The following is a 20,554-nucleotide window of genomic DNA, read 5'->3' as shown; positions in this document are numbered from 1 at the left end:
GGAGGAAGCAAAGATGTCCTGACGGTAGAGGAACATCAGAAGAAAGAGCATCCTTATTTATCTTTATTTAAAATGTACAAAACAAAGCAATATCTAATGGTTATAATGAATTCTATTAGACGGAGGACCATTTCTTTTTTTTGTTTGTTTGTTTTTGTTTTTTTTCATCCTCACCTGAGGACATTTTTCCATTTTTTGTACAGATAGAGTGGGAAGGAGAGAGAGGGAGAGGGAGAGAGAGAGAAAGAGAGAGAGAGAGAGAGAGAGAGAGAGAGAAACATCGATGTGAAAGGGACACATCGAGTGGCTGCCACCCGCACGACCAACCAGGGCCGGGGACAAACTGCAACCGAGGTACGTGCCCTTAGCGGGAACCGAACCCGGGTCTCTCCGGACTGCAGGCTGACGCTCTAACTGCTGAGCCAAACTGGCCAGGGCGGAGGACCATTTCTTATTATGATAATGTTTTTCCTTGTCTTCTTCCCAAGGAAGGGAAAGTTGGTGAGGGGGCTGGTATGGGTTGAGACCCTACTCTGGCAAGGTGGACCCTTTATATACATTTTTCGGATTTAATCTTCACAACAGACATACACGATTTGGTAACTATTTTCACTTTTCAGCCAGGGAAGGGAGGAGTCAAAGGAGTAACAGTTTGCCTAAGATTGCACAGCTCCGGGAACGAAACCCTGGGGGCATTGGGTGTCAAAGCCCATTTAATGAAGGGGAATCAGAAGAGCATGTCCTTTGGACGCCCATGTGGGTCTTGAGACAAGCTTATCAGACTGATTTCCTGCCGCCGCATTGGATTCGTGTTGACTCTGGGCTGTGTTTCCAGCCTCAGTGAAGGCTCGGACGGTGTGGTGGATTAATGTGCCCAGGGTATGCTCACCTCTCAGAAAAGACCTCAGAGCCCGAACGTGCCAGAAGGGGAGACTGGAAATGGGCCCAGAAAGAAGAGGTTTTCAAATTTCAATTACAAAAAAAAATTTTTTTTAATAAGTTGAGTTTGTATACATAATCAAATTTTCGAAGGGCCACAAAATTCAGGTTACCCCCACTTTCTGTTCTCGGTTGCTTTATTGCAGGGAAGAGGACCTGTTTATTGATGGCAGCATTTTATTAGTCTTCCTGGGAAAGTGTTCCCATAGCTGGACTTGGAGGAACCGGGCTGGCCTCTGGTTTGGCTGTTAGGTTACATATCCCTTGCACAGAGAGCTTTATCAGACTTCTGATCTCCTAAACGAATTACCTGCCGTTGCTGTAACAATACACGTCTGATGGGTCAGCTCCAACGTTTTGTAGACTAGTGGCCCTTTGCAGCCAGATCCGAGGACTGTTTAAATAAGGACACTTTATCACCAGTGCCAACAGAAATAAGGAAGTCAAGTGTTCCTCAATCCAGCTTTTGATGGTTTTACAGAACGAGAACTTCAGTTTCCTTCTGTTGGATTTTTTAATCCGTCTCCAGAAACTTGCTTGGAAGTTACTAGGTTTGGATTTGCAGGTTGCATTTTCTTATTTTCCCTTGGCATTCTCGGAGTACGTGAAGATACATAGACCTGTGACTTCGGGGCCTAGCTAGAGGATGCTTTTACAACACCTTGGTGTTTCTCAAGCATCAGAAAAACTGTGGGGTGGGGGGCTGGAGTTAAAATTTCGATTTGGTCCTAGCGAAGAGAAGTCTTGCTCTCCAAGAAAGAGCAAAATGTAGTGCCCTGTACCTTTAATTCATTCAGTACGTGTCTGCGAAGCACCTGTTACGGGAATGGAGGATCCGCTCTTGGAGGAGTAGATTCCTTCACAGGGTCTCAGGTGCAGGAGTGAGATAGTAGCACAAGCGGTGCCTGGGCAAGAGCTAGCGGAGTTGTGTGTTTTTTTCTCACCGAGGACATTTTCCCATTTTTGTTCAGATAGAGTGGGGGGGGAGAGGGAGAGAGAGAGAGAGAGAGAGAAACATCGATGTGAAAGGGACACATCGAGTGGCTGCCACCCGCACGACCAACCAGGGCCGGGGACAAACTGCAACCGAGGTACGTGCCCTTAGCGGAAACCGAACCCGGGTCTCTCTGGACCGCAGGCCGACGCTCTAACCGCTGAGCCAAACCGGCCAGGGCAAGAGCTAGATGAGTTTTATAGGCAGTGATGGTTCAGAGCAAGAGTGAGAAATGAGATATTGGCAGAAATGACCGAGAAGATGGGGCCTCCACCGGCCCGGATAGATTGTGGAGAGAGCGAAGAGCGGAGCGAAAGAAGGAAATACATACAGTCTCTGAAATAAGGACATTTGTTTTCGTGGGGTGATGAGGGATCGGGCTTGACTGGAGAGGACATTCCCACTGCAGGATACCTGGAGCTGGGATTATACAGATAGAGCTGTTCTGTTAATAACAGAGTTAGTAGCTGCATGTGCCTGTTTAAATCAGTGAAAACGAAATAAACTAAGATTTTCGGCCTGTCCATTGCAGTGTGCGTGGCTCCCGCCCGCGGCTAACGGCACCACGCTAGACAGTGGGATGTACAAGCTCCATCATCACGGGGTCCTGCTGGCCGGCACTCAGAGGGAGTGTGATACAGGAGCACAGCTGGGGGAGCGACTAGACAGCCAGGACCAGGCGGAGGTGTGATGGAAGCAGTGGCCGGGAGCAGCGCTGCGAGGGGCAGAGTGGAGCCGGAGCCGTGAGGGGCTGTCCCGGGCGTAGGCCTGTCGCTCCCCTGTCCTAGCGCACCGAGTGGCTCCACGGGCACCGAGGATTTCAGGACGAGAGGGCGCAGGGTGTAGCACCGATGAGCGGGAGGGTTCAGGAGAAAGCTGCCTGGGCAGCCCGAGGGAGAACAGGCCCGTCTGGCCACCTGAGTGTGGTCGCGAGGATGGAATGAAGTGCAGTACGCAAAGCACGGCACACAGATGACAGATGGCACTCGAGACAGGTCTGTCTGCACACCCATCTGCTTTATTCTGACGCGGCATGACAGCATATACACACTGTATTGTGTGGGTTCCTCTTCATCTTCCGCACACATGACTCTTGGGTTGGCAGCTCTTGTTGCAGAAGCAGGAGAGGAACCACCATTCACTGAGCACCTGCCACGGGAGGCGACGCATCCGTCACCCCTCACGCATGGCCCATATTATAAAGGGGGGATGGAGCTAGAAGAGGTGAAGCAGGAACTGGGCCCCCAAACTCCTGCTCTTTCTCTCTAATCTCTACAAGATGGATGGCTTCACTCTCAGTTCCTCAAATCGACACCACCGTCTCTTGACCTGGTAACTTGAAGCCTGACGTCTGTATCACATTTACATGTAGCAGTTGTCTTTAGCGCTGAACTCCACTTGCCAGTTACTTTTTTCAATGTAAGATAAAGACTCTATAAAAATTGTATACTCCCCGCAATAATTGGTGTATGGGCTGACCTGGACGGACTTCTACTAGATTGTTCTGGAACACTGATTTCCAAAGTCGGGTCCCTCACCGGCTGCATGCGCATCAGTAGGAACTGGTTAGAAATGAAAACTTTCAGGCCTTGCCCAGACTTTCGGAATGAGTGGGGATCAAGCCCACAAACCTTTTTTTTTTTCTTTTATTGATTTTAGAGAGAGAGGAAGGGAGAGGGAGAGAGATAGAAACATCGATGAGACAGAACATCGATTGGCCACCTCCTGCACGCCCCCCACTGGGCATCGGGCCCACAACCTGGGCATGTGCCCTGACCAGGAATCGAACCGGCGACCTCTTGGTGCATGGGTCGACGTTCAACCACTGAGCCACACCGGCCAGGCACAACAAGTCATTTTTTAATAAGCCCTTCAGATGATTCTGATGCACCCTAAAGTTTAAGCGTGAACCCAGTGAACAAACAGGATAGTTGAAGTCCCTTTCTTATGAATTAAATTGGAGCAGTTTGGGTAGGTGGAGGACTTTCAGCATGACTATTCACTCATGAGCAGTGGGTCATTGTGAAGCTGTATGGGAAGCTATACGCACTAAGTGGAATGTCATTTCAGAGGGACAGCTCTGTGACTTCTTTTTAAGGCTGGAATCCTGAGTAAATTATTACTAGAGTATTGGCTGGAAATAATATCAAGATGTGCCCTGGCCAGTTTGGCTCAGCGGTTAGAGCATCGGCCTGCGGTCCGGAGAGACCCGGGTTCAGTTCCTGCTAAGGGCAACTACCTCGGTAGCAGTTTGTCCCTGGCCCTGGTTGGTTGTGCGGGTGGCAGCCACTCGATGTGTCCCTTTCACATCAATGTTTCTCTCTCTCTCTCTCTTACTCCCCGCCCCCCCCCCCCCCCCCCGCTCTATCTGAACAAAAAATGGAAAAATGTCCTCCGGTGAGGATGATAAAAAAAAAAAATACATAAATAAAATAATAATATCAAGATGTGTTCAGTTGAACACAGGGCTGGTTATCTCTTATTAGGAAGTAGTAATGACTTTCAATTAAGTCAGTGAAGGGAGTTAACACTCCACATTATTTTTCACAATATTTTTATGTCATTTAAGATTTCTCATGAGTTCTTTCTTGTGTTGCCAGGAATCATTAAAACCGGATCAGCTTTGGAGTTAGTTAGCAAAGCAAGTCATGATGCAAATGGCACTGTTAGGAGCACCCGGGTTTCAGAGTGATGTTGTAAACAGACTTTTGTAACTCAGCTCCGAACAGCGTAATTAAAAACAGCACTTGGGAATTCAGAACTCCGCGGCTCTGGGCCCCATGGGGAGTCCCTGGGTGCTTCAGGTAAACCTGTTCTCCGCGTGTGCCAACCTGCAGCCACGCGCAACAGGTGTCGCGTCTCTTCTTTCTTACACACACACACACACACACACACACACACACACGTGAAAGAGACAGTTTGAGCGCTGTCCATCTTACTGGATTCATTTCCTGCCACTTTCTCTACGGAGCCAGCCCTGACCCTTCAATGTCCTGTAGCTGTCCCCCTCCCTCCACTCTCCGGGTACTCTGCACAGACTTTATTGTCACACCTCACGCCCTTCACATGAGCACACTCTGGCTTACGTGTCTGTTTCTGTTTATTCTGCTGTGTGTATCTTGAGGGCAGAGACTTTCTATTTGAATTGTTTGACTCGCTTCCATTTCGATTTCAGCTTGTTATCGTAGTAGCTTGCACATAAAAGGTGCTGAGTGTTTTCGGTAAAAATGGAATTAAAGCTGCTGCTGAGGAAAGAGCTTCGCTCCTTGCACAGATGGTTAGAAATTAAATGTCTCCTTGGCCTCAGATGAGATCTTTTTTGATAAGATGTAAGACCCCAAAGGGAGGGACACTGTAAATCGTCAGGCAGGAGATGAAACCACAGTGGGGCTTTGTGACCTGGAGCTGGTGACAGACGTGTTGCTTTGCTCTGACCTCTGAAATGGGGACTCGAGGGACACGCGGGACTGATACTCAGTGGAAAACTGAATTTCATCCCAAATCGTTGACTACTTCCGAGTTGTGTATGGGCTGTTTGTTTAGAATTTTCTGTGTTTGCTTCTTTCTATATTAATCTCATTTTATTTTTCTATAAATCAGGAGGGATTGTTTTCTTATTTCACAGATGGCGACATGGAGACAGGAAGATCTATGAAGTTCTAGTCTGTCCATTATAAGACGATGGATTTTCATTGCCCTGTTTGGAATTTGCTGTCATTTAAGATGAGACTGTTCGGTAGATTCATAAAGTCTGTATCTGTAATTCAGAAATCCATAAATAGCTCCATCCAAATTTCCACATTCCCTGGGGATGTAGAAATTACATTTTTTTTTTAAAAATACACTAACTTATTGATTGATTAATGGACTCACCTTTAGTACTTTTTCTCATTCCGACACATCCTCCTCCAGAGAGTCTGATAGTTGCCTTCTCTGAGGGGATTGTAAGGTCCCTGTCCTTCGGATAGAGAACGTCATGTGTGCTCGCAGAGTTCTGTTTATTTGTTTACTCTTCTTTTAAACTGAGAGACTCTTGGCTCCCGTGCGTCCTCGGAGCCCTTCACAGAGCTCTGTGTTTAGATTAACTGCTGACCCGTCCGATGTCCGCAGCTGGCAGCTACTGTGGAATTCTCAGCTGTCTCCTTGTTCTGTCCACAGAAGGAAATGTGAGTTTTATCTTTCTACTCCGGCCCTGGTACATTCCTTTTCGGTCCACGAGACCCACCCATCTGATTGTGGGCTCATTTCCTACCATTCCAGCACTTTCTCGCACTGGTCAGGGATGATCTTACCCTGCTCTCACGTGATCGCTTTCCGGGGCACCCCCTCCATCCCTGAACTCTCAGTAAAGCCCCTTAGGTTTTGGCGACATCGTCCAGTTCGTCCTGCCTTGCGGTGAACGAATCCCTGGCAGCTTTACATAAAGAGCTGTCGCCGTGGGGTTTCTCTTAGGAATAGCCTTCCTCCACCAGCCCCCATTTTCCAAGATCTCCTTGAAATTGGTCATTTCATCCTTGACACAGAGTATGTGTATGATTATTTGTTGTCCATACTTTACTAAGAGTCAGAATTGAAAGTGGACCCTCTTCTTCACCATGAGCCCCAAATGGGCTGCATTTCGAGGACGTCACTCCCCAGGGGCAGGGGGTGACGCTGGTGCTCCTGGGTCAGCACTTTGAGAACCTCTGCAGAGCAAAGTTCAGGGGCTCAGTTGTTAAGTGGATGTGGCTTTAAATTCCTGCACTCACCGGCCTTGGGAGCCTTAGGTTCTTGTGTAACATGCCGCAGAATAATAGCTGCATTATAGGATTTTTGCGAGGGTTAAATATGATGTTAACATGACAACAGTATCTAGCATTTATTGACTACCTGCTAAGGACCAGGTACTTGGAGGAGTGCTTCCCATGTATCATCACCCTTCAGCACTTAACTATTGTCTCCACATGTGAAGACCCTGGGACATGGTGGCTGTCCAGTGTTCCTGTCCTTCCCTGTCTGTATTTAAGAAGGCTGGGCAGTGTGTAAGGCACCTTCGATAGGTTTTCAGGAAGCTAGTTTATTTCTTTTTTAAATTGACAGTGTGAAAGGAAAACTTAAAAAAAAAACACAACTGGATCTTTATGGGAAATGGTTTTATCGGTTATGCTGGATAGGAAAAATGCTGCTGTTATCAGAAATAGAGACTCGGTCTTCTCAGTACTTAGGGTTTATAAGTACTGTGGGTTGCTTAATGCAAAAGGGCCATTTGTTATCAATCAGACAGATTAGCCAACTTTAAGGAAGCTTTGTAATTTACCTTTAAAACGAATAATTTGTTTCTTACTCTTTCTGCACTCCGTCTGACTGTTTTTTAGAGTTTTAGAGAGCCCCTTTTTCCATCCAGTGAAAGTCCTTCACCCATAGTGAAATAAAACCAAAACATTGCAAACTTTGCTACTTAACTTGGCTTTGTTTGAGAAATAACATGTTTTACTCGAAGAGGTTTTAAGGGAAGGAAAGACCTGGAGATTCTGAAATGGGAGCTAATTTTACGTCCCTGGCAATGAATGGGAACATTTATTTTGTGCCTGTTTGTTTGCTAGGTATACTTTTAAAAAATACCAGTACTTACTTGATAAGATTGTTGAGGGATCCAGTGGTAACCCTCCTCTGTGTGAGACATTTGACAACAGGCCGTACAGTTAGTGCCTTATAAAAAGAGCCATTATTATTGTCACAGGTACTTAAGATATGTGGCTGCAATAGTTTCTACCCTTACAGATTTATACGCTAGCCGTACCAAAAAAGCATTAGGGACAGTTCCTAAAACGGTCCCAGAGCTGGTGACGAGTGCAGCTGGTGTTCCCCAGGTTCCAGAGCCCAGGCGTGGTCTTGTCTTTGCAGCCTCCCGTCTTCGTCGTGTGCTGTTGACAGTGTCTGTTGTCTGTGGCCTCATTGTTGTCCTGTGGGCCGGGACTAGGATCCCAGCAGGTGTGGTTCCACTTGACCTGCCGGATTCCCTCCTTAGGCATCGCCCACGTACTTGCCCCAACCGGACAAGCCCAGGGACCCGGAGATCATCTTGATCTGGGTGCAGGGGGTGCAGCGTGGGATGTTGCATCAGGAAAGACGCCTTTCGCCCCGGGAAGGGGGACCAGGTGTCTGCTCAGGGAGGAAAGGCATTGTCTAGCTGCATGCTCCACTCTCTCGCTGTGACCCCTAGTCAGGTGAGCGGAGGGTGCGACAGGGAAAGGGAGCAGCGAGGCCCAGCGGTGAGGCAAGTAGTAAGAGTGACGCTTAAACCCCCGGAGTGTCCCCTATCTGTCAGTGCTGCGGTCTGTCATAGCGAGCAGTGAGTGTTTGAGGACACTGCCAGGGACAGGCGGCTGAGAGGTAAGCAAGGGTGAGGTGTGGAGGGCCTTGTTGGCGGCGAGTTGAAGGGACACGCTCCGGGGTTAGCATGTTACCCGTTGGCTGTCCCCGAGTTTCAGGCCAGGAACTTGCATCCATTGTGTTCTGGAGACTCTTGTGTTGCTTCCTAGTGTGTGGAGGGCAGGCCCAGAAGCCCGGAGACCCAGTGTCATGGATGATTTTTAGACGAGCTAAGGGAACTGACCAAGGAAAGCTAGGGGTGAGAACAGAAGTCAAGCTGTTAGATTTTAATTAGATTGTCCCCTCTCAACCACCTGCTCTCCGGGAGGAGAGAGAGTGATTTATTTAATCACTTCCAATTCTTTCATTAAGTTTCTATCAAGAATTAATTAAAATACTACGTTCTCTGCATTTTACCCAAGTATCTGGTCCCTATAGCAAAGGGAGAGACTGTCTCTTTAAGTGTTGACCTAATTAATCTAGCAGTTCCAGAGAGTTGTGAAACATTTGTGGGAGGGAGAGGCTTTTTTTTTTTTTTTAGCCACCAGCCAACACCCTCTGACCAATTTAGCTTTGCCTAAACCAGAGTAGACTGAGAAGCAGAGTATATTGAAACAAAAAACTTAGACTCTTAGGATTTTTAAAAACATTTTTTTTTTAAAGGAAACTTTCCATTGAAAGAACTGTGTATTACATGATTTCCTAACTTTTTGTGATGTGACTCCTTTTCCAGCTGAAGTTTCAAGGTTCTTCCCCAGGAGGGAGAATGGGTCCTGAAACCACCGAGAACTCAACAGATTTATTGAGCGCCATCTGCTGGTTTTATTTTAATGGACCGTTTAGGTGGTGCTTGGAAATCTTTAAGAATTTGCGTACATCTTAGTGTTACCCACCCAGTCATGAAGCTGGAAGACAGTATGAATTTTGATTGTGGTTGGTAGCAGTATTCAAAATAATCGTTTTGTGTTAGCGTTGGGAAAGGTGATGCTTTGGGCTGGCGTGTAGACATGGGTGGATGACAGATGAAGAAGGCAGGTTATCGGGATTTCATTGACCACTGTGTCTTTGGCAAAAGATTAGCCTGATTGAAATACAGGAGAACTTTACACGTCTAATGTTTTCTAACATTGAAATCAGCTTTGGAAGCAATTTAGTTTATGCCCAAAGCCAATAAATTTCTCTGTGGGTTTCTGTTAATGTTACTTGAGCTACTTTGAGGCATATTTTAAAGAAAGCTTTATAAAAAGGACTTTGCCCAGTCTGGAGAGTCGGTTTTATTCTGAGGGTAGTGGAGAGTATCGAATATTTTCCCACTTAAGGGAGAGACTACCCTGTCTGTAACAGCCTATTACTCCTCCTCCGTTAGACACACATGAACCCTGCGCCTTGTCTTATTCTTTGTAACAGAACTTTCCCCTTGATGTTACTTTTTATAATTTGATTGTCTTACCTGCTAAAATATAAGCTCTAAGAGGCCAAGGGCCTTGTCCCTTCCATGGTCACTCCCTCATTCGTAACAGTGCTTGACATATGTGTGACGATCAATAAATACTGTATGAAGATATGACCAAATGAATCGTCAGTGGTTATTTGTCAGGTCCGGGGCTATTTCATGACCGAGTCTGTTCTTTTATTCCCGAGCCCATGTTTTTTATACATCACTAACCTGCGTGATACTCTGTCAGTGAGTAGCATGTTGCATTTAAGAAATAGTGGATACCGCCCTGGCCGGTTTGGCTGAGCGGTTGGAGCATCGGCCTGCGGACCAGAGTCTTGGGTTCGGTTCCCGCTAGGGGCACGTACCAAAAAAAGAGAAAAAGAAATAGTGGATGCTAAATAATTTTGAAGATTTTTGTGTGTGTGGTGTGTGCACACACACACACTCTCACACACTTTGTAATGGTGTTAATTGCCCAGAAAAGCCAAGCTAGCCCGATTTCAACAACGTCATCCCTTTATGTCCGCTGTTATCTTAAAGATGGTCAGAATCTCGCTTTGCCACCACCGTGCCGTATACACCTGCCTTTCATTTTCCTGGAACACTCCTGCAGGTTAGGTGGCACACGTGTAGCTCAAGCGTCTTCCTGCAACGAAAGTTGTGGTATTATTCTCCTTCCGAACGAGTTCCGATGTAAGGAGTGGCACTCGGGCACCCACAAAGCCAGAAATGCAAGAAGATTGATATTTCTTTGCGGTTTGCCGGTGTGATGTGACATTTTGTCAGCCCCCGTTATATCCAGAGTTCAGAACAGTTCGCATCTGACAGCTGTTTCCTGAATGATGCTGGATTCAGTCCGCAGCCCTTCCCCTCTTCCCACGCGTCATCCCTGTCCACGCAACTGCAACTCGGGTCTGTCTCCAGCGGAACTGGAAATCAGGCAAGAGAATTCTCCTTCCTCTGGCTTCTTTCATGGCCTGTGGCTGAGATGGCCCCGGGTAAGCCTCCCCCCCCTGCCTTGCTCGGCGTCGTGTCCAGTGCCCCGCGTTCGTGGATCATGAATCTAGAAGTGGTATTTATTTCAGTTTAGCAAATGCGCTCTCTGGAAGACTTGAAACAGGAAGATAAGTATTACGTTTTTGGTGGCAAAGGGCTGAGTGTGGCTGCCATTACGTAAGAGAAATATGGTAAGTCTCATCATCATTCCCAGTGCATTGAGTTTGGGTTCCTCTGGGGTCCAAAGGATCCTATTTCTGGGCAATAGAAGAACGTTATGTTGTCAGAAGACCCATTTAGCCCTGGCCAGTTTGGCTCAGCAGTTAGAGTGTCGGCCTGAGGACCGAAGGTTTGAGGGATCGATTCCCAATCAAGGGCGTGTACCTAGGTTGCAGGTTCGATCCCTGGCCCCGATTGGGGTCCTGCAGAAGACAACCAATCAGTGTGTCTCTCTCACATCGATGTCCCTTCCTCCCTCCCTCCCTCTCTCCTTTCCTTCTCTTCCCTCCCTCCCTTCATCTCTATCTGAAAAGTCAATGGAAAAGTATCCTTGGATGAGGATTTATTTTTTTATTTTATTTATTTTTTTATCCTCACCCGAGGACATTTTTCATTTTTTGTTCAGGTAGAGTGGGAGGGAGAGAGAGGAAGAGAGAGAGAGAGAGAAACATCGACGTGAAAGGGACACATCGAGTGGCTGCCACCCGCACAACCAACCAGGACTGGGGACAAACTGCAACTGAGGTACGTGCCCTCAGCGGGAACCGAACCCGGGTCTCTCGAGACCGCAGGCCGACGTTCCAACCGCTGAGCTAAACCGGCCAGGGCTGGATGAGGATTTAACAACAACAACAAAAGTCTGGAGGAAAAAGAAGCAGTTCTTGAGTTTGCTGCTTCTCTGTCTTCAAATCTCTCCTCCATTGCCTGTTCTTAAACAAATCAGTTGGGGGAAAAGGAGAAACATCTGTAACAAAAATAAATTAATTAAAAATCATTCCGTTTAATGCTGCAAACCTTTCAATGCCAACCTTGGTGGCATCACTGATCCTCTGTTCTCTGGGTTTTCCTCGTCTCTGGCTGCTGTGTCCTTGTCCGTCTGTTTCTCCAGGTCAGTCTCCTCTTCCTGACCCACAGGGAATCCGAGGGCCTGGTCCTTGGCTCTGTTACCACGGAGACCTCATCTGTTCTCAAGGCTTCTTAACTCAGTGCAGCTTGACCACCAGGTCTGCTCACCAGCCTAGAGCCTTTGTGAGCCTGTCCTGCCTGCCTGCCTGTTGGGTACATAACATTTACACTTTCCATCCCACTGCTATAGGAAACTTGACATTTACAGCTTGTCCTCTTGCTCACCAATCACCCCACCCTCCACCCCCATTTTTTTTGTAGTGAGAAACCACCTGCTGTGTTATTGTGGCTGCATGTTGACTCTTCCTGTCTCTGTCCAGTCCCCATTCATTCCCTTACCGTATTCCACCAAAGATTTCAACAGAATGCCTTTCTCACGCGTGTTTCTGTGTAGATCATCACACCGTACACCGTGTTTTCGTGATGTTTTCCCCAAACGGTTTCCTTGTCTCTGTTCTCTTTCTCCTTGTTAGGGTACTGCTGTGAGATATCTCTTTCTAGAACATTTGCTTCTTGTAACATGTCATTCTCTACCTTTCCCCCCGATGTTCTCCCAGTACATACCTCACAAAGCTGTATTTCTTGCCTACTCAGGTTCAAGTATGAATCTTTATTGAAAAGAAATGGAGCCCTGGCCAGTTTGGCTCAGCGGTTAGAGCGTCAGCCTGCGGTTCGGAGAGACCCGGGTTCGGTTCCCGCTAAGGGCATGTACCTCGGTTGCAGTTTGTCCCCGGCCCTGGTTGGGTCGTGCGGGTGGCAGCCACTCGATGTGTCCCTTTCACGTCGATGTTTCTTTCTCTCTCTCCCTTCCTCTCTCTCCCTTCTACTCTATCTGTACAAAAAATGGAAAAATATCCTCGGGTGAGGATAAAAAAAAAAAAGAGAGAGTATTTAAAAAATAAATAAAGAAATGGAAAAACACAGGAAAGCTTGGAATATATTAAAATTGGCCTCAGCCACCATCTAGAAATAATTGCTATTAAAATTTTGGTGTCTTCTTCCCACCCCCCCCAAATGTGTGTTTTGAGCATCTGTTACTTATTCTAGACAAAAGGGATATTTCAGTAAATAAGACATGCTCTTTTGGAGCTTACATTCTGATAAATAATAGTTATATGTATTTATTAAGATATAATTGACATATAACATTGTATTTGTTTTAGGTATACAGCACAATAATTTGGTATATGTATGTAATTTGAAATGGTCACCACAATAAATTTAGTTAATACATTCATTAACTACATACAGTTACTTTTTAAAAAATTTTTTATTGCGATGAGAACTTTTAAGATTTCTCTCTCTTTCCCAGCCAGTGTTGCTCAGTGGTTGGGCGTCGACCCCTGCACCAAGAGGTCACCTGTTTGACCCCCGGTCAGGACACATGCCCAGGTTGTGGGCCCGATCCCCAGTGGGGGGGCATGCAGGAGGCAGCCAGTCGATGTTCTCTCATCGATATTTCTCTCTCTCTCTCCCTCTCCCTTCCTCTCTCTCTAAAAATCAATAAAAAAAAATTTAAGATCTCTCTCAGCAACTTTCAAATATACAAGTGTTTCTAACTAGTTAAAACTATAGTCACCATGCTGTACTTTGCAGCCATTATACATTACATCTACTATAACTAGCATTTATTGAACATTTATGTGCCATGCATTGCCTTAGATGTTTTACTTTTATCAATCACTTAATTCTTATAACAACCTGATGAGGTAGGTATGATTGTTGTCCTCTCTTTCGGCACAGAGAACTTTTTAAAAAAATCCTCACCCAAGGATATGTTTATTGATTTGAGAGAGAGAGGAAGGGGGAGGGAGAAAGGGAAGGAGAGAGAGAAGGAGGGAGAGAGAGAAACATTGATGAGAGAGAGAAACATCTATTGGTTGTTTCCCATACATGCCCTAACCAGGCTAGAACCTGCAACCTAAGTATGCGCCCTGACTAGGAATCAAACCTGCAGCCGTTCTGGTGTCCAGGACGATGCTCCACCCAACGGAGCCACCCCTCGTGGATGGCACAGAGAATTTAACATACCCCAGGTTAAATGGGTGGGAAGGGATGTACCATACTGTACCACTGTGGTATGCTAGCAAGTTGTAAGCCAAGTTTGAAAGTTCGAAAACAGACTGACTTTAGGTCGTGACAATATTGACCTTGTGAGCAGAACTATGGCAGCGTTGTTTTCCATAACCTGAGATGCTTTGCGTCTGCCTTGGGTTTGCTGTTGTAGCAAGCCTCCCCGCTTTTATGCCTCCTAAGCCGTGACCCCTCCGATTGGGCCTGCTCCGGCACACCCACCTTCTGCTGACCTGTCCTCAGTTATGGTTACAAAGAGGCAGGGGAGCTCTTGTTTGTAGCATTTGTCAGTTTCCGTGTACAGACTCCCGTGAGGGTTGACGGCGGGCTGCCATCGCCTCATCACTGTGCAGCGTTGGCGAGAGACACGCGCTGGTGCAAGGTGTGCAATAGCACACTGTTACAGCAGAACGCATGCCGTGCAGTAGTTGTGATCGAATAATGAAATACTGATGTTTTGAGTATTTATTACTTTGGTTTGTAGCATGATCTCATAATAAGCTTATATCATGTAGTTGTGACATCTAGCAGTTGGTTAGCAGAATTCCTGAAAATAGAGTGATCACCTCTTACCCCCTGTTCGAGCCTTGTCGCGTACCACTGCAGTTATCTTGCTGCTCAGTGGGTCCACCGCCACAGACTTCGTGGCTAACACTGTCTTGTTGTCTAACACATCGGTGCTGTCCATTCTTTTACCGTTCCTCTCACGAAATCTCCTGTCTCATTTTCCCATTTCCCCTAACATCTTGGGTCCAAGACCGTGTCCCTTCACCCACCGGCACACTGTATGTAATTCACTTTCTCTCCTCCCTCAAATGCCTTTCCTGTCGCTGTTTTATTTCCCCCACATTAAGTGGCTGTCTCCAGTTAAAAGAAGGCCCTAGATGTAACTAGCATCTTAGGGCACGGAGAGTCCCCCAGCAAGAAGTTGGGCCTCACGTGGAGAAGAAATCCTTGATCCAGGAAAGGAAGCTCTATTCTTAGATGTATCAGTGGGAAGTTTTTTTCACTTATTAATGAGTATAAAGGTTACTATAATCCTGTTAATACAGCAGTATGTCTACTATATAAATGAGTAAAGGTGGGAAACTGAGATCCTAGCTACCATTCAAAACCGGTTTTTATTGGCAAAGGTGATTGATTGGTAGCATTTAGGACTACAGTGCTATATTTTGGGGATCACCTGTACTTACAAAATGGGGCCTAGTATAGATTTTCTTTTCTATTCGGTGTCATCTGTCAGCAAAAGTAATTACGGCCCTGAAGAAATTGTCAGGTTCAAGGATGCCTTTGAAGAAACATGGAAAATATTGGAGAAGTAGAGATAGATGCAGTCTCTTCTGGGGTTGGATCAAACTCAAATTTTAATCAAGAATGTTTTTTTTTTTTTTTTTATCCTCACCTGAGGACATTTTTCCATTTTTTGTTCAGGTAGAGTGGGAGGGAGAGAGAGGAACAGAGAGAGAGAAACATCGATGTGAAGGGACACATCGAGTGGTTGCCACCCGCACAACCGACCAGGGCCGGGGACAAACTGCAACCGAGGTACGTGCCCTTAGCGGGAACCGAACCCGGGTCTCTCAGTACCGCAGGCTGATGCTCTAACCACTGAGCCAAACCGGCCAGGGCGAATCAAGAATGTTTCGAAAGTTGCTCTTGTAGTTAGAAACAGGGCAGACTTGTTAACTGGGCAGTCCGATGGATTTATCTCTTTCCGATGGATTTCTCTCTTTATTCTGTGGGGCTGGTTCTTCCTTTGGACAGAAAAATCATTTACCACGGGTATCCCTCAAGGAGGGTGTAATTAAAGCAACCACCTCAGCAAAAATTCTTACTTAAATCTGTTTTTGTTTTGATTTTGTAATCACCACTCCACTTGCTTAATCTTTCAAGACCATGTCTCAGGTCATCCAAGGTGCCTGGTACAATTGGAGTCTTGGTGAAAATGCAGAGTAAGAATTTTTGTTATTTACTCTCAGTGGCTATCAGAATCCAGAGAATACTCTTCCAGGGAACACAGGTACTTTAATTCCAAGTGCCTTTGGAATCTAAATTTCCAGTGACTTTAAACGTGATGGAGGCTTCTGTGTTCCCATTCTACTCCATATTTTAGCTAGTTTGACTTAGTGTAAAAGAAAAGAAACGATTAAAGCTATGAAAACAATTAGAAACTTATTTACTTCTGCCTTGGGGATGAAAAGAGAGGTTGATATATTTAGAGCTTTCTTAAAAGGATTTCAACTGCTCATTAGCCATCTCCCCTGTCCCCAGTTAAAAGAAGGCAGACCCCAGAGAGGAATTCCTTCATCCAGAAAAGGAAGAAACGTTCTTAGAATTCCAGGTGTTATCTAGGTGAAAACAACTTTTTTTTTTTCCTCTGTGAAATTGTTTAGGTTTGAGTGCCATACAGTCTCCATGGCAACCACTCAACACTGCTGTGGCCGGCCCATTCTAGTGCAAAAGTACCATAGACATGTAAACAAATGGGTGTGGCTATGCTTCAATAAAACTTTATTTATTCACCCTGAACTTTGATTGTCATGTGAGGTACACGTGTTGAAGCTACTTCTCTGTGGGTTTTTTTCAAACATTCAAACATGTGAAAAACCCTTTCTCAGCTCTGAGTCAAACAGAAACAAAGCAGAGGGCTGGCTTAGGGCCGTGGGTCAAATTGATCAGCCTCTAGAGGATGAATTTTCAGAACTTGCATTTACACCTTTTCTTTCAGGTTATAATGTTATTTCAGTGCCTTGAGAAATTAAACATTTCACCAGCCTAAACTTTTCCAAAGTGTTTCCAAGAAAGGGACTCTATACACGCGTCTAAAGTGTAACTGTAGTGACCGAAGTCTGTGCTGTTCCGTGTGTTCGGGTGTTTTAGAACTTGGCAGTAAGTTACAGCTTCTGTGTAGTTAGTTCATTCTGACTTCTTACATGCTACATTCGGCGGATTTGAGCTTCGGGGAATATTTTGAACGCTGTTTCCACCGTCAGCCTATCAGAGCATTTCTGTCGATAGCCTTGATCCTGGGTTTGGCTTGAAGGTTTTTGTTGTCAGTGTGTGTTTCTGCTCCAGTACGTCGCGGGGCCTCCTTGTGGCCACAGGGTGGCGTGGGTCTCTTGTGGGTATGGCTTTCCTGTTGCTACCATGGAAAGGGAGAAACATACTGTCAGTAATGAGCATTCTGTCCCCTACTGAAGGCTGAAATGGCATGGCTTTCTCTAAATTGATTTTTCCATAGTGCATTAGTAAGATACTGTAAATCTCTTTTGTTTATGGTTACAACACGAGTTATATAATGTTTATGGTTGGGAGAATGGTACTTAGGACTGTATTTCATAGAATGTGTTTAATGTAGCCACAGACCTCAATTTAAAAAAATTAACATATAGCCCTGGCCGGTTTGGCTCAGCAGTTAGAGTGTCGGCCTGCAGTCCAGAGAGACCCGGGTTCGGTTCCCGCTAAGGGCACGTACCTCGGTTGCAGTTTGTCCCCAGCCCTGGTTGGTTGTGCGGGTGGCAGCCACTCGATGTGTCCCTTTCACATCGATGTTTCTCTCTCTCTCTCTTCCTCTCTCTCCCTCCCACTCTATATGAACAAAAAAAATGGAAAAATGTCCTCGGGTGAGGATAAAAAAAAAATTAACATATAAAACTGCTAAAAGAATGTTTTTAAATAGTTAGAGTCATGGGCAAAGTTCCTGGCCCAAGATTTTTGTCTGACTCCAACGGTTCAGTGGTGGGATGTATAAAGAAAAGTGGGATCCCAGGTGGTTAGGAAACACAAATTGTAAGAAATACAGTAGAATAAGGAGATTATCATCAAGTTGAATACGTTCCAAGAGTTTTTATATACATGGCGGGGCAAAAGTAGGTTCACAGTTGTTTGTATGGACAATAACACAGTAATTAATAATAATACAAGAATGAACCGTGTTTTTTTTTTTTTTTTTTTTTTAATCCTCACCTGAGGACATTTTTCCATTTTCTGTTCAGGTAGAGTGGGAGGAAGAGAGAGAGAGAGAGAAACATCTATGTGAAAGGGACACATTGAGTGGCTGCCACCCCCACGACCGACCAGGGCCGGGGACAAACTGCAACCGAGGTACATGCCCTTAGCGGGAACCGAACCCGGGTCCCTCTAGACCGCAGGCTGACGCTCTAACCGCTGAGCCAAATCGGCCAGGGCGAATGAACCGTGTTTTGCGCGCTCACTGGTGTAAACCTACTTTTGCCCCGTCCTGTTTCAGCTGTAAAGAGAGACAGTATTACCTTCATTTCTGTGCACAAGCTTATGTTGTTTGTACTCTGCGGTTCCCAGGTCAGCTCTGGCAGAGACCCTCCCCCTTGCGAGAGAATGGTGGGCTTGGTAGTGGTTTCTAGGATGGAGAATTTAGAGAATTATTGCTGCAGCTGAAACACAGAGGCTAGGACATTCTGAGCACAGAATGGGCTGTCACTCAATCGGTACACCTCCATCCTCTCTGCCTTGTTTTTGGATTTTCCTTGATTTCTGCCTTTTTCTCCCCTGTTCATCAAGTAAATATACCATCTGTTATCTTGCTAGTTTACTTGTTTGTCTCACTACCTGCAATAAAATGTAAGCTTAGAGAGGCCAGAAATCGTACTTTGTTATTTTGTATTCTTAGTGCCTAGAATACTGACTCATATGTAAGCGCTCCATCACTGTTTGCATTTGTATGAACCTCCTAGCATGGGGCATGTTTAGATGATGCATTTGATTTTCCCCTTAAATGTGATGTTGTATAAATATAGATTCCCAAGCGGAACCTTACTAAACGCATACTTGTCCATCTCTCCCTTTCCTAGGGTGATTGCGTCGTTACTGTATTGCTCGCTGAAGAAGACAAAGTGGAGGATGATGTAGTATTTTACTTGGTCTTTTCGGGTTCCACCCTCCATCACTGTACAAGTACCCGGAAGGTCAGTTCTGATATGTTGGAGACCATCACTCCTGGTGAGTATTTGAGTGGAATTTTGACTAGCCTCTACTTGTTCGCGAACACTTTTATTTTATGTTCATTCGTATGGAGTGGATCCGGATGCTGGAACTATGGTCACATCTTTATTTTTAACTACATTTTAAAATGAAGTATTTTGGTCCTGTCTTGCTTGTTCCACAAAAATCTGACCCTAACTGGAAATAAAGGAAACGAAATGGTGCCATACATTGAAAGCTAAAACTCAGGCTCAGCAGAAATGTTAATTTATTGGAATGTTGAGATTTGGGGAAAACTAAAACACAAGCAGAAGATAAAGCTCTCTCGTGTTACTGTGGTGTGACCGCATGTTTGATTCTGAACATCAGAGCGGCAAAAAGCAAAGGTAACTCATCCCTCAGTATCCGTGGGGGAAAGACTTAAAGAAATCTCCATAAAAGCCAAACTTTCCCCAAATGAACAAATTGTAGTTCATGGTGGAACAAGTACTTTTTTTTTACTGTTGCATTTATAAGTTTAACAGAGTTAAAAGGAAAATGTTTACTTATTAAAAGAATTTTTTTTACATAGTCATTAAGTTACTGCTATGTCCACAGAAATGGCTAAAACAATGATGCCTGTTTTTTGACCTAATATCTGAAGACGAAGTGATTTGTGTTTGGACATGAGCTTCTTTTTTTTTAAATCCTCATCCGAGGACATTTTTGCATTTATCTTCAGACAGAGCAGGAGGGAGAGAAGGGGGAAGAGAGAGAGAGAGAAAGAGAGAGAAACATTGATGTGAGAGAGACACATCGAGTGGCTGCCACCCACACAACCCCAATCAGGGCGGGGGGCAAACTGCAACCGAGGTACGTGCCCTTAGCAGGAACCGAACCCGGGACTCTCTGGTCCACAGGCCGACGTTCTAACCACTGAGCCAAACCGGCCAGGGCTGAGCTTCTTTTCTTAATTGACCTTGCTCCAAAGTTAACAATTGGCCAATTTTTATTATCATACAAAAGCAAGCACATTTAAGGGGACCCCCCAAAAAGCGTTGACAGTTGAACAGGTTTTCCTCAGAGAATAAAATGGATTTAATTTTTATTGAAACATTTCTTTCTACCAGCGTGTTTATAACATTGGTTCCACTTTATTTAAATAGATGGTATAAAAAAGTCTTCAATATCTGGTCTCACCAGTATGGGACCAGAGTGCCAGTTTTTTGTCGCTGTGCTATTTTATATAAATTAACTTCATGTCTGATGCCTACCAAATCCTGGAAATTTTACCACATTCAAGAACTGGGATTATGACAGTTGAAATCTGTATTTATCTCTCTACTTGGCAAAAATGAGTTTTTAAAATACAGGGTTTAAAGATTCTTGGTAATTCTATGACTATTTCCCCGTAAATTTTTAGGAATTGGAAAGTTAAGGAGTGCAGGACAGATACTGATTCCTTTTCTAACGGGTGTTAAGTGTTCTCCTTGGTAACCCAAATCTGCACTCGTTTGTTTCCTGTGATGCATATGGTGTGACGAAGGCTGATCTGCAGATTGAGGGCCACTCCCCAGCAGGCACCCGCAGAGTCCCCATTGCTAAACATTTCGTATGTGGGGGACAGCTCCCCAGCTCGGTAGAATCGGGCTCTCATTGGGAAAGGAATGAAGGCAGTTCTTATAAAAGCACTTCTTCCT

General features: G+C 45.3%; 1 protein-coding gene across 8 annotated transcripts in view; it reads left to right on the top strand.

The window, feature by feature from the left end:
- AKAP13 (A-kinase anchoring protein 13) overlaps positions 1-20,554 on the top strand; it is a 258,664-nt gene that overhangs the window by 76,756 nt on the left and 161,354 nt on the right. For all 8 annotated transcript variants that reach the window (XM_036278132.1, XM_036278131.1, XM_036278130.1 and 5 more), the window contains exon 3: positions 18,746-18,893. In XM_036278132.1, the coding sequence (XP_036134025.1) occupies positions 18,746-18,893 (148 nt within the window). The remainder of the gene's footprint in view (positions 1-18,745; positions 18,894-20,554) is intronic.

The sequence above is a fragment of the Molossus molossus genome, unplaced genomic scaffold (genome assembly GCF_014108415.1).
Source record: "Molossus molossus isolate mMolMol1 unplaced genomic scaffold, mMolMol1.p scaffold_m16_p_24, whole genome shotgun sequence".
NCBI classification, from domain to species: Eukaryota; Metazoa; Chordata; class Mammalia; order Chiroptera; family Molossidae; genus Molossus; species Molossus molossus.
The sequence above is the reverse complement of the archived record's forward strand: the minus strand, read 5'-3'. Positions and strand labels throughout refer to the sequence as shown.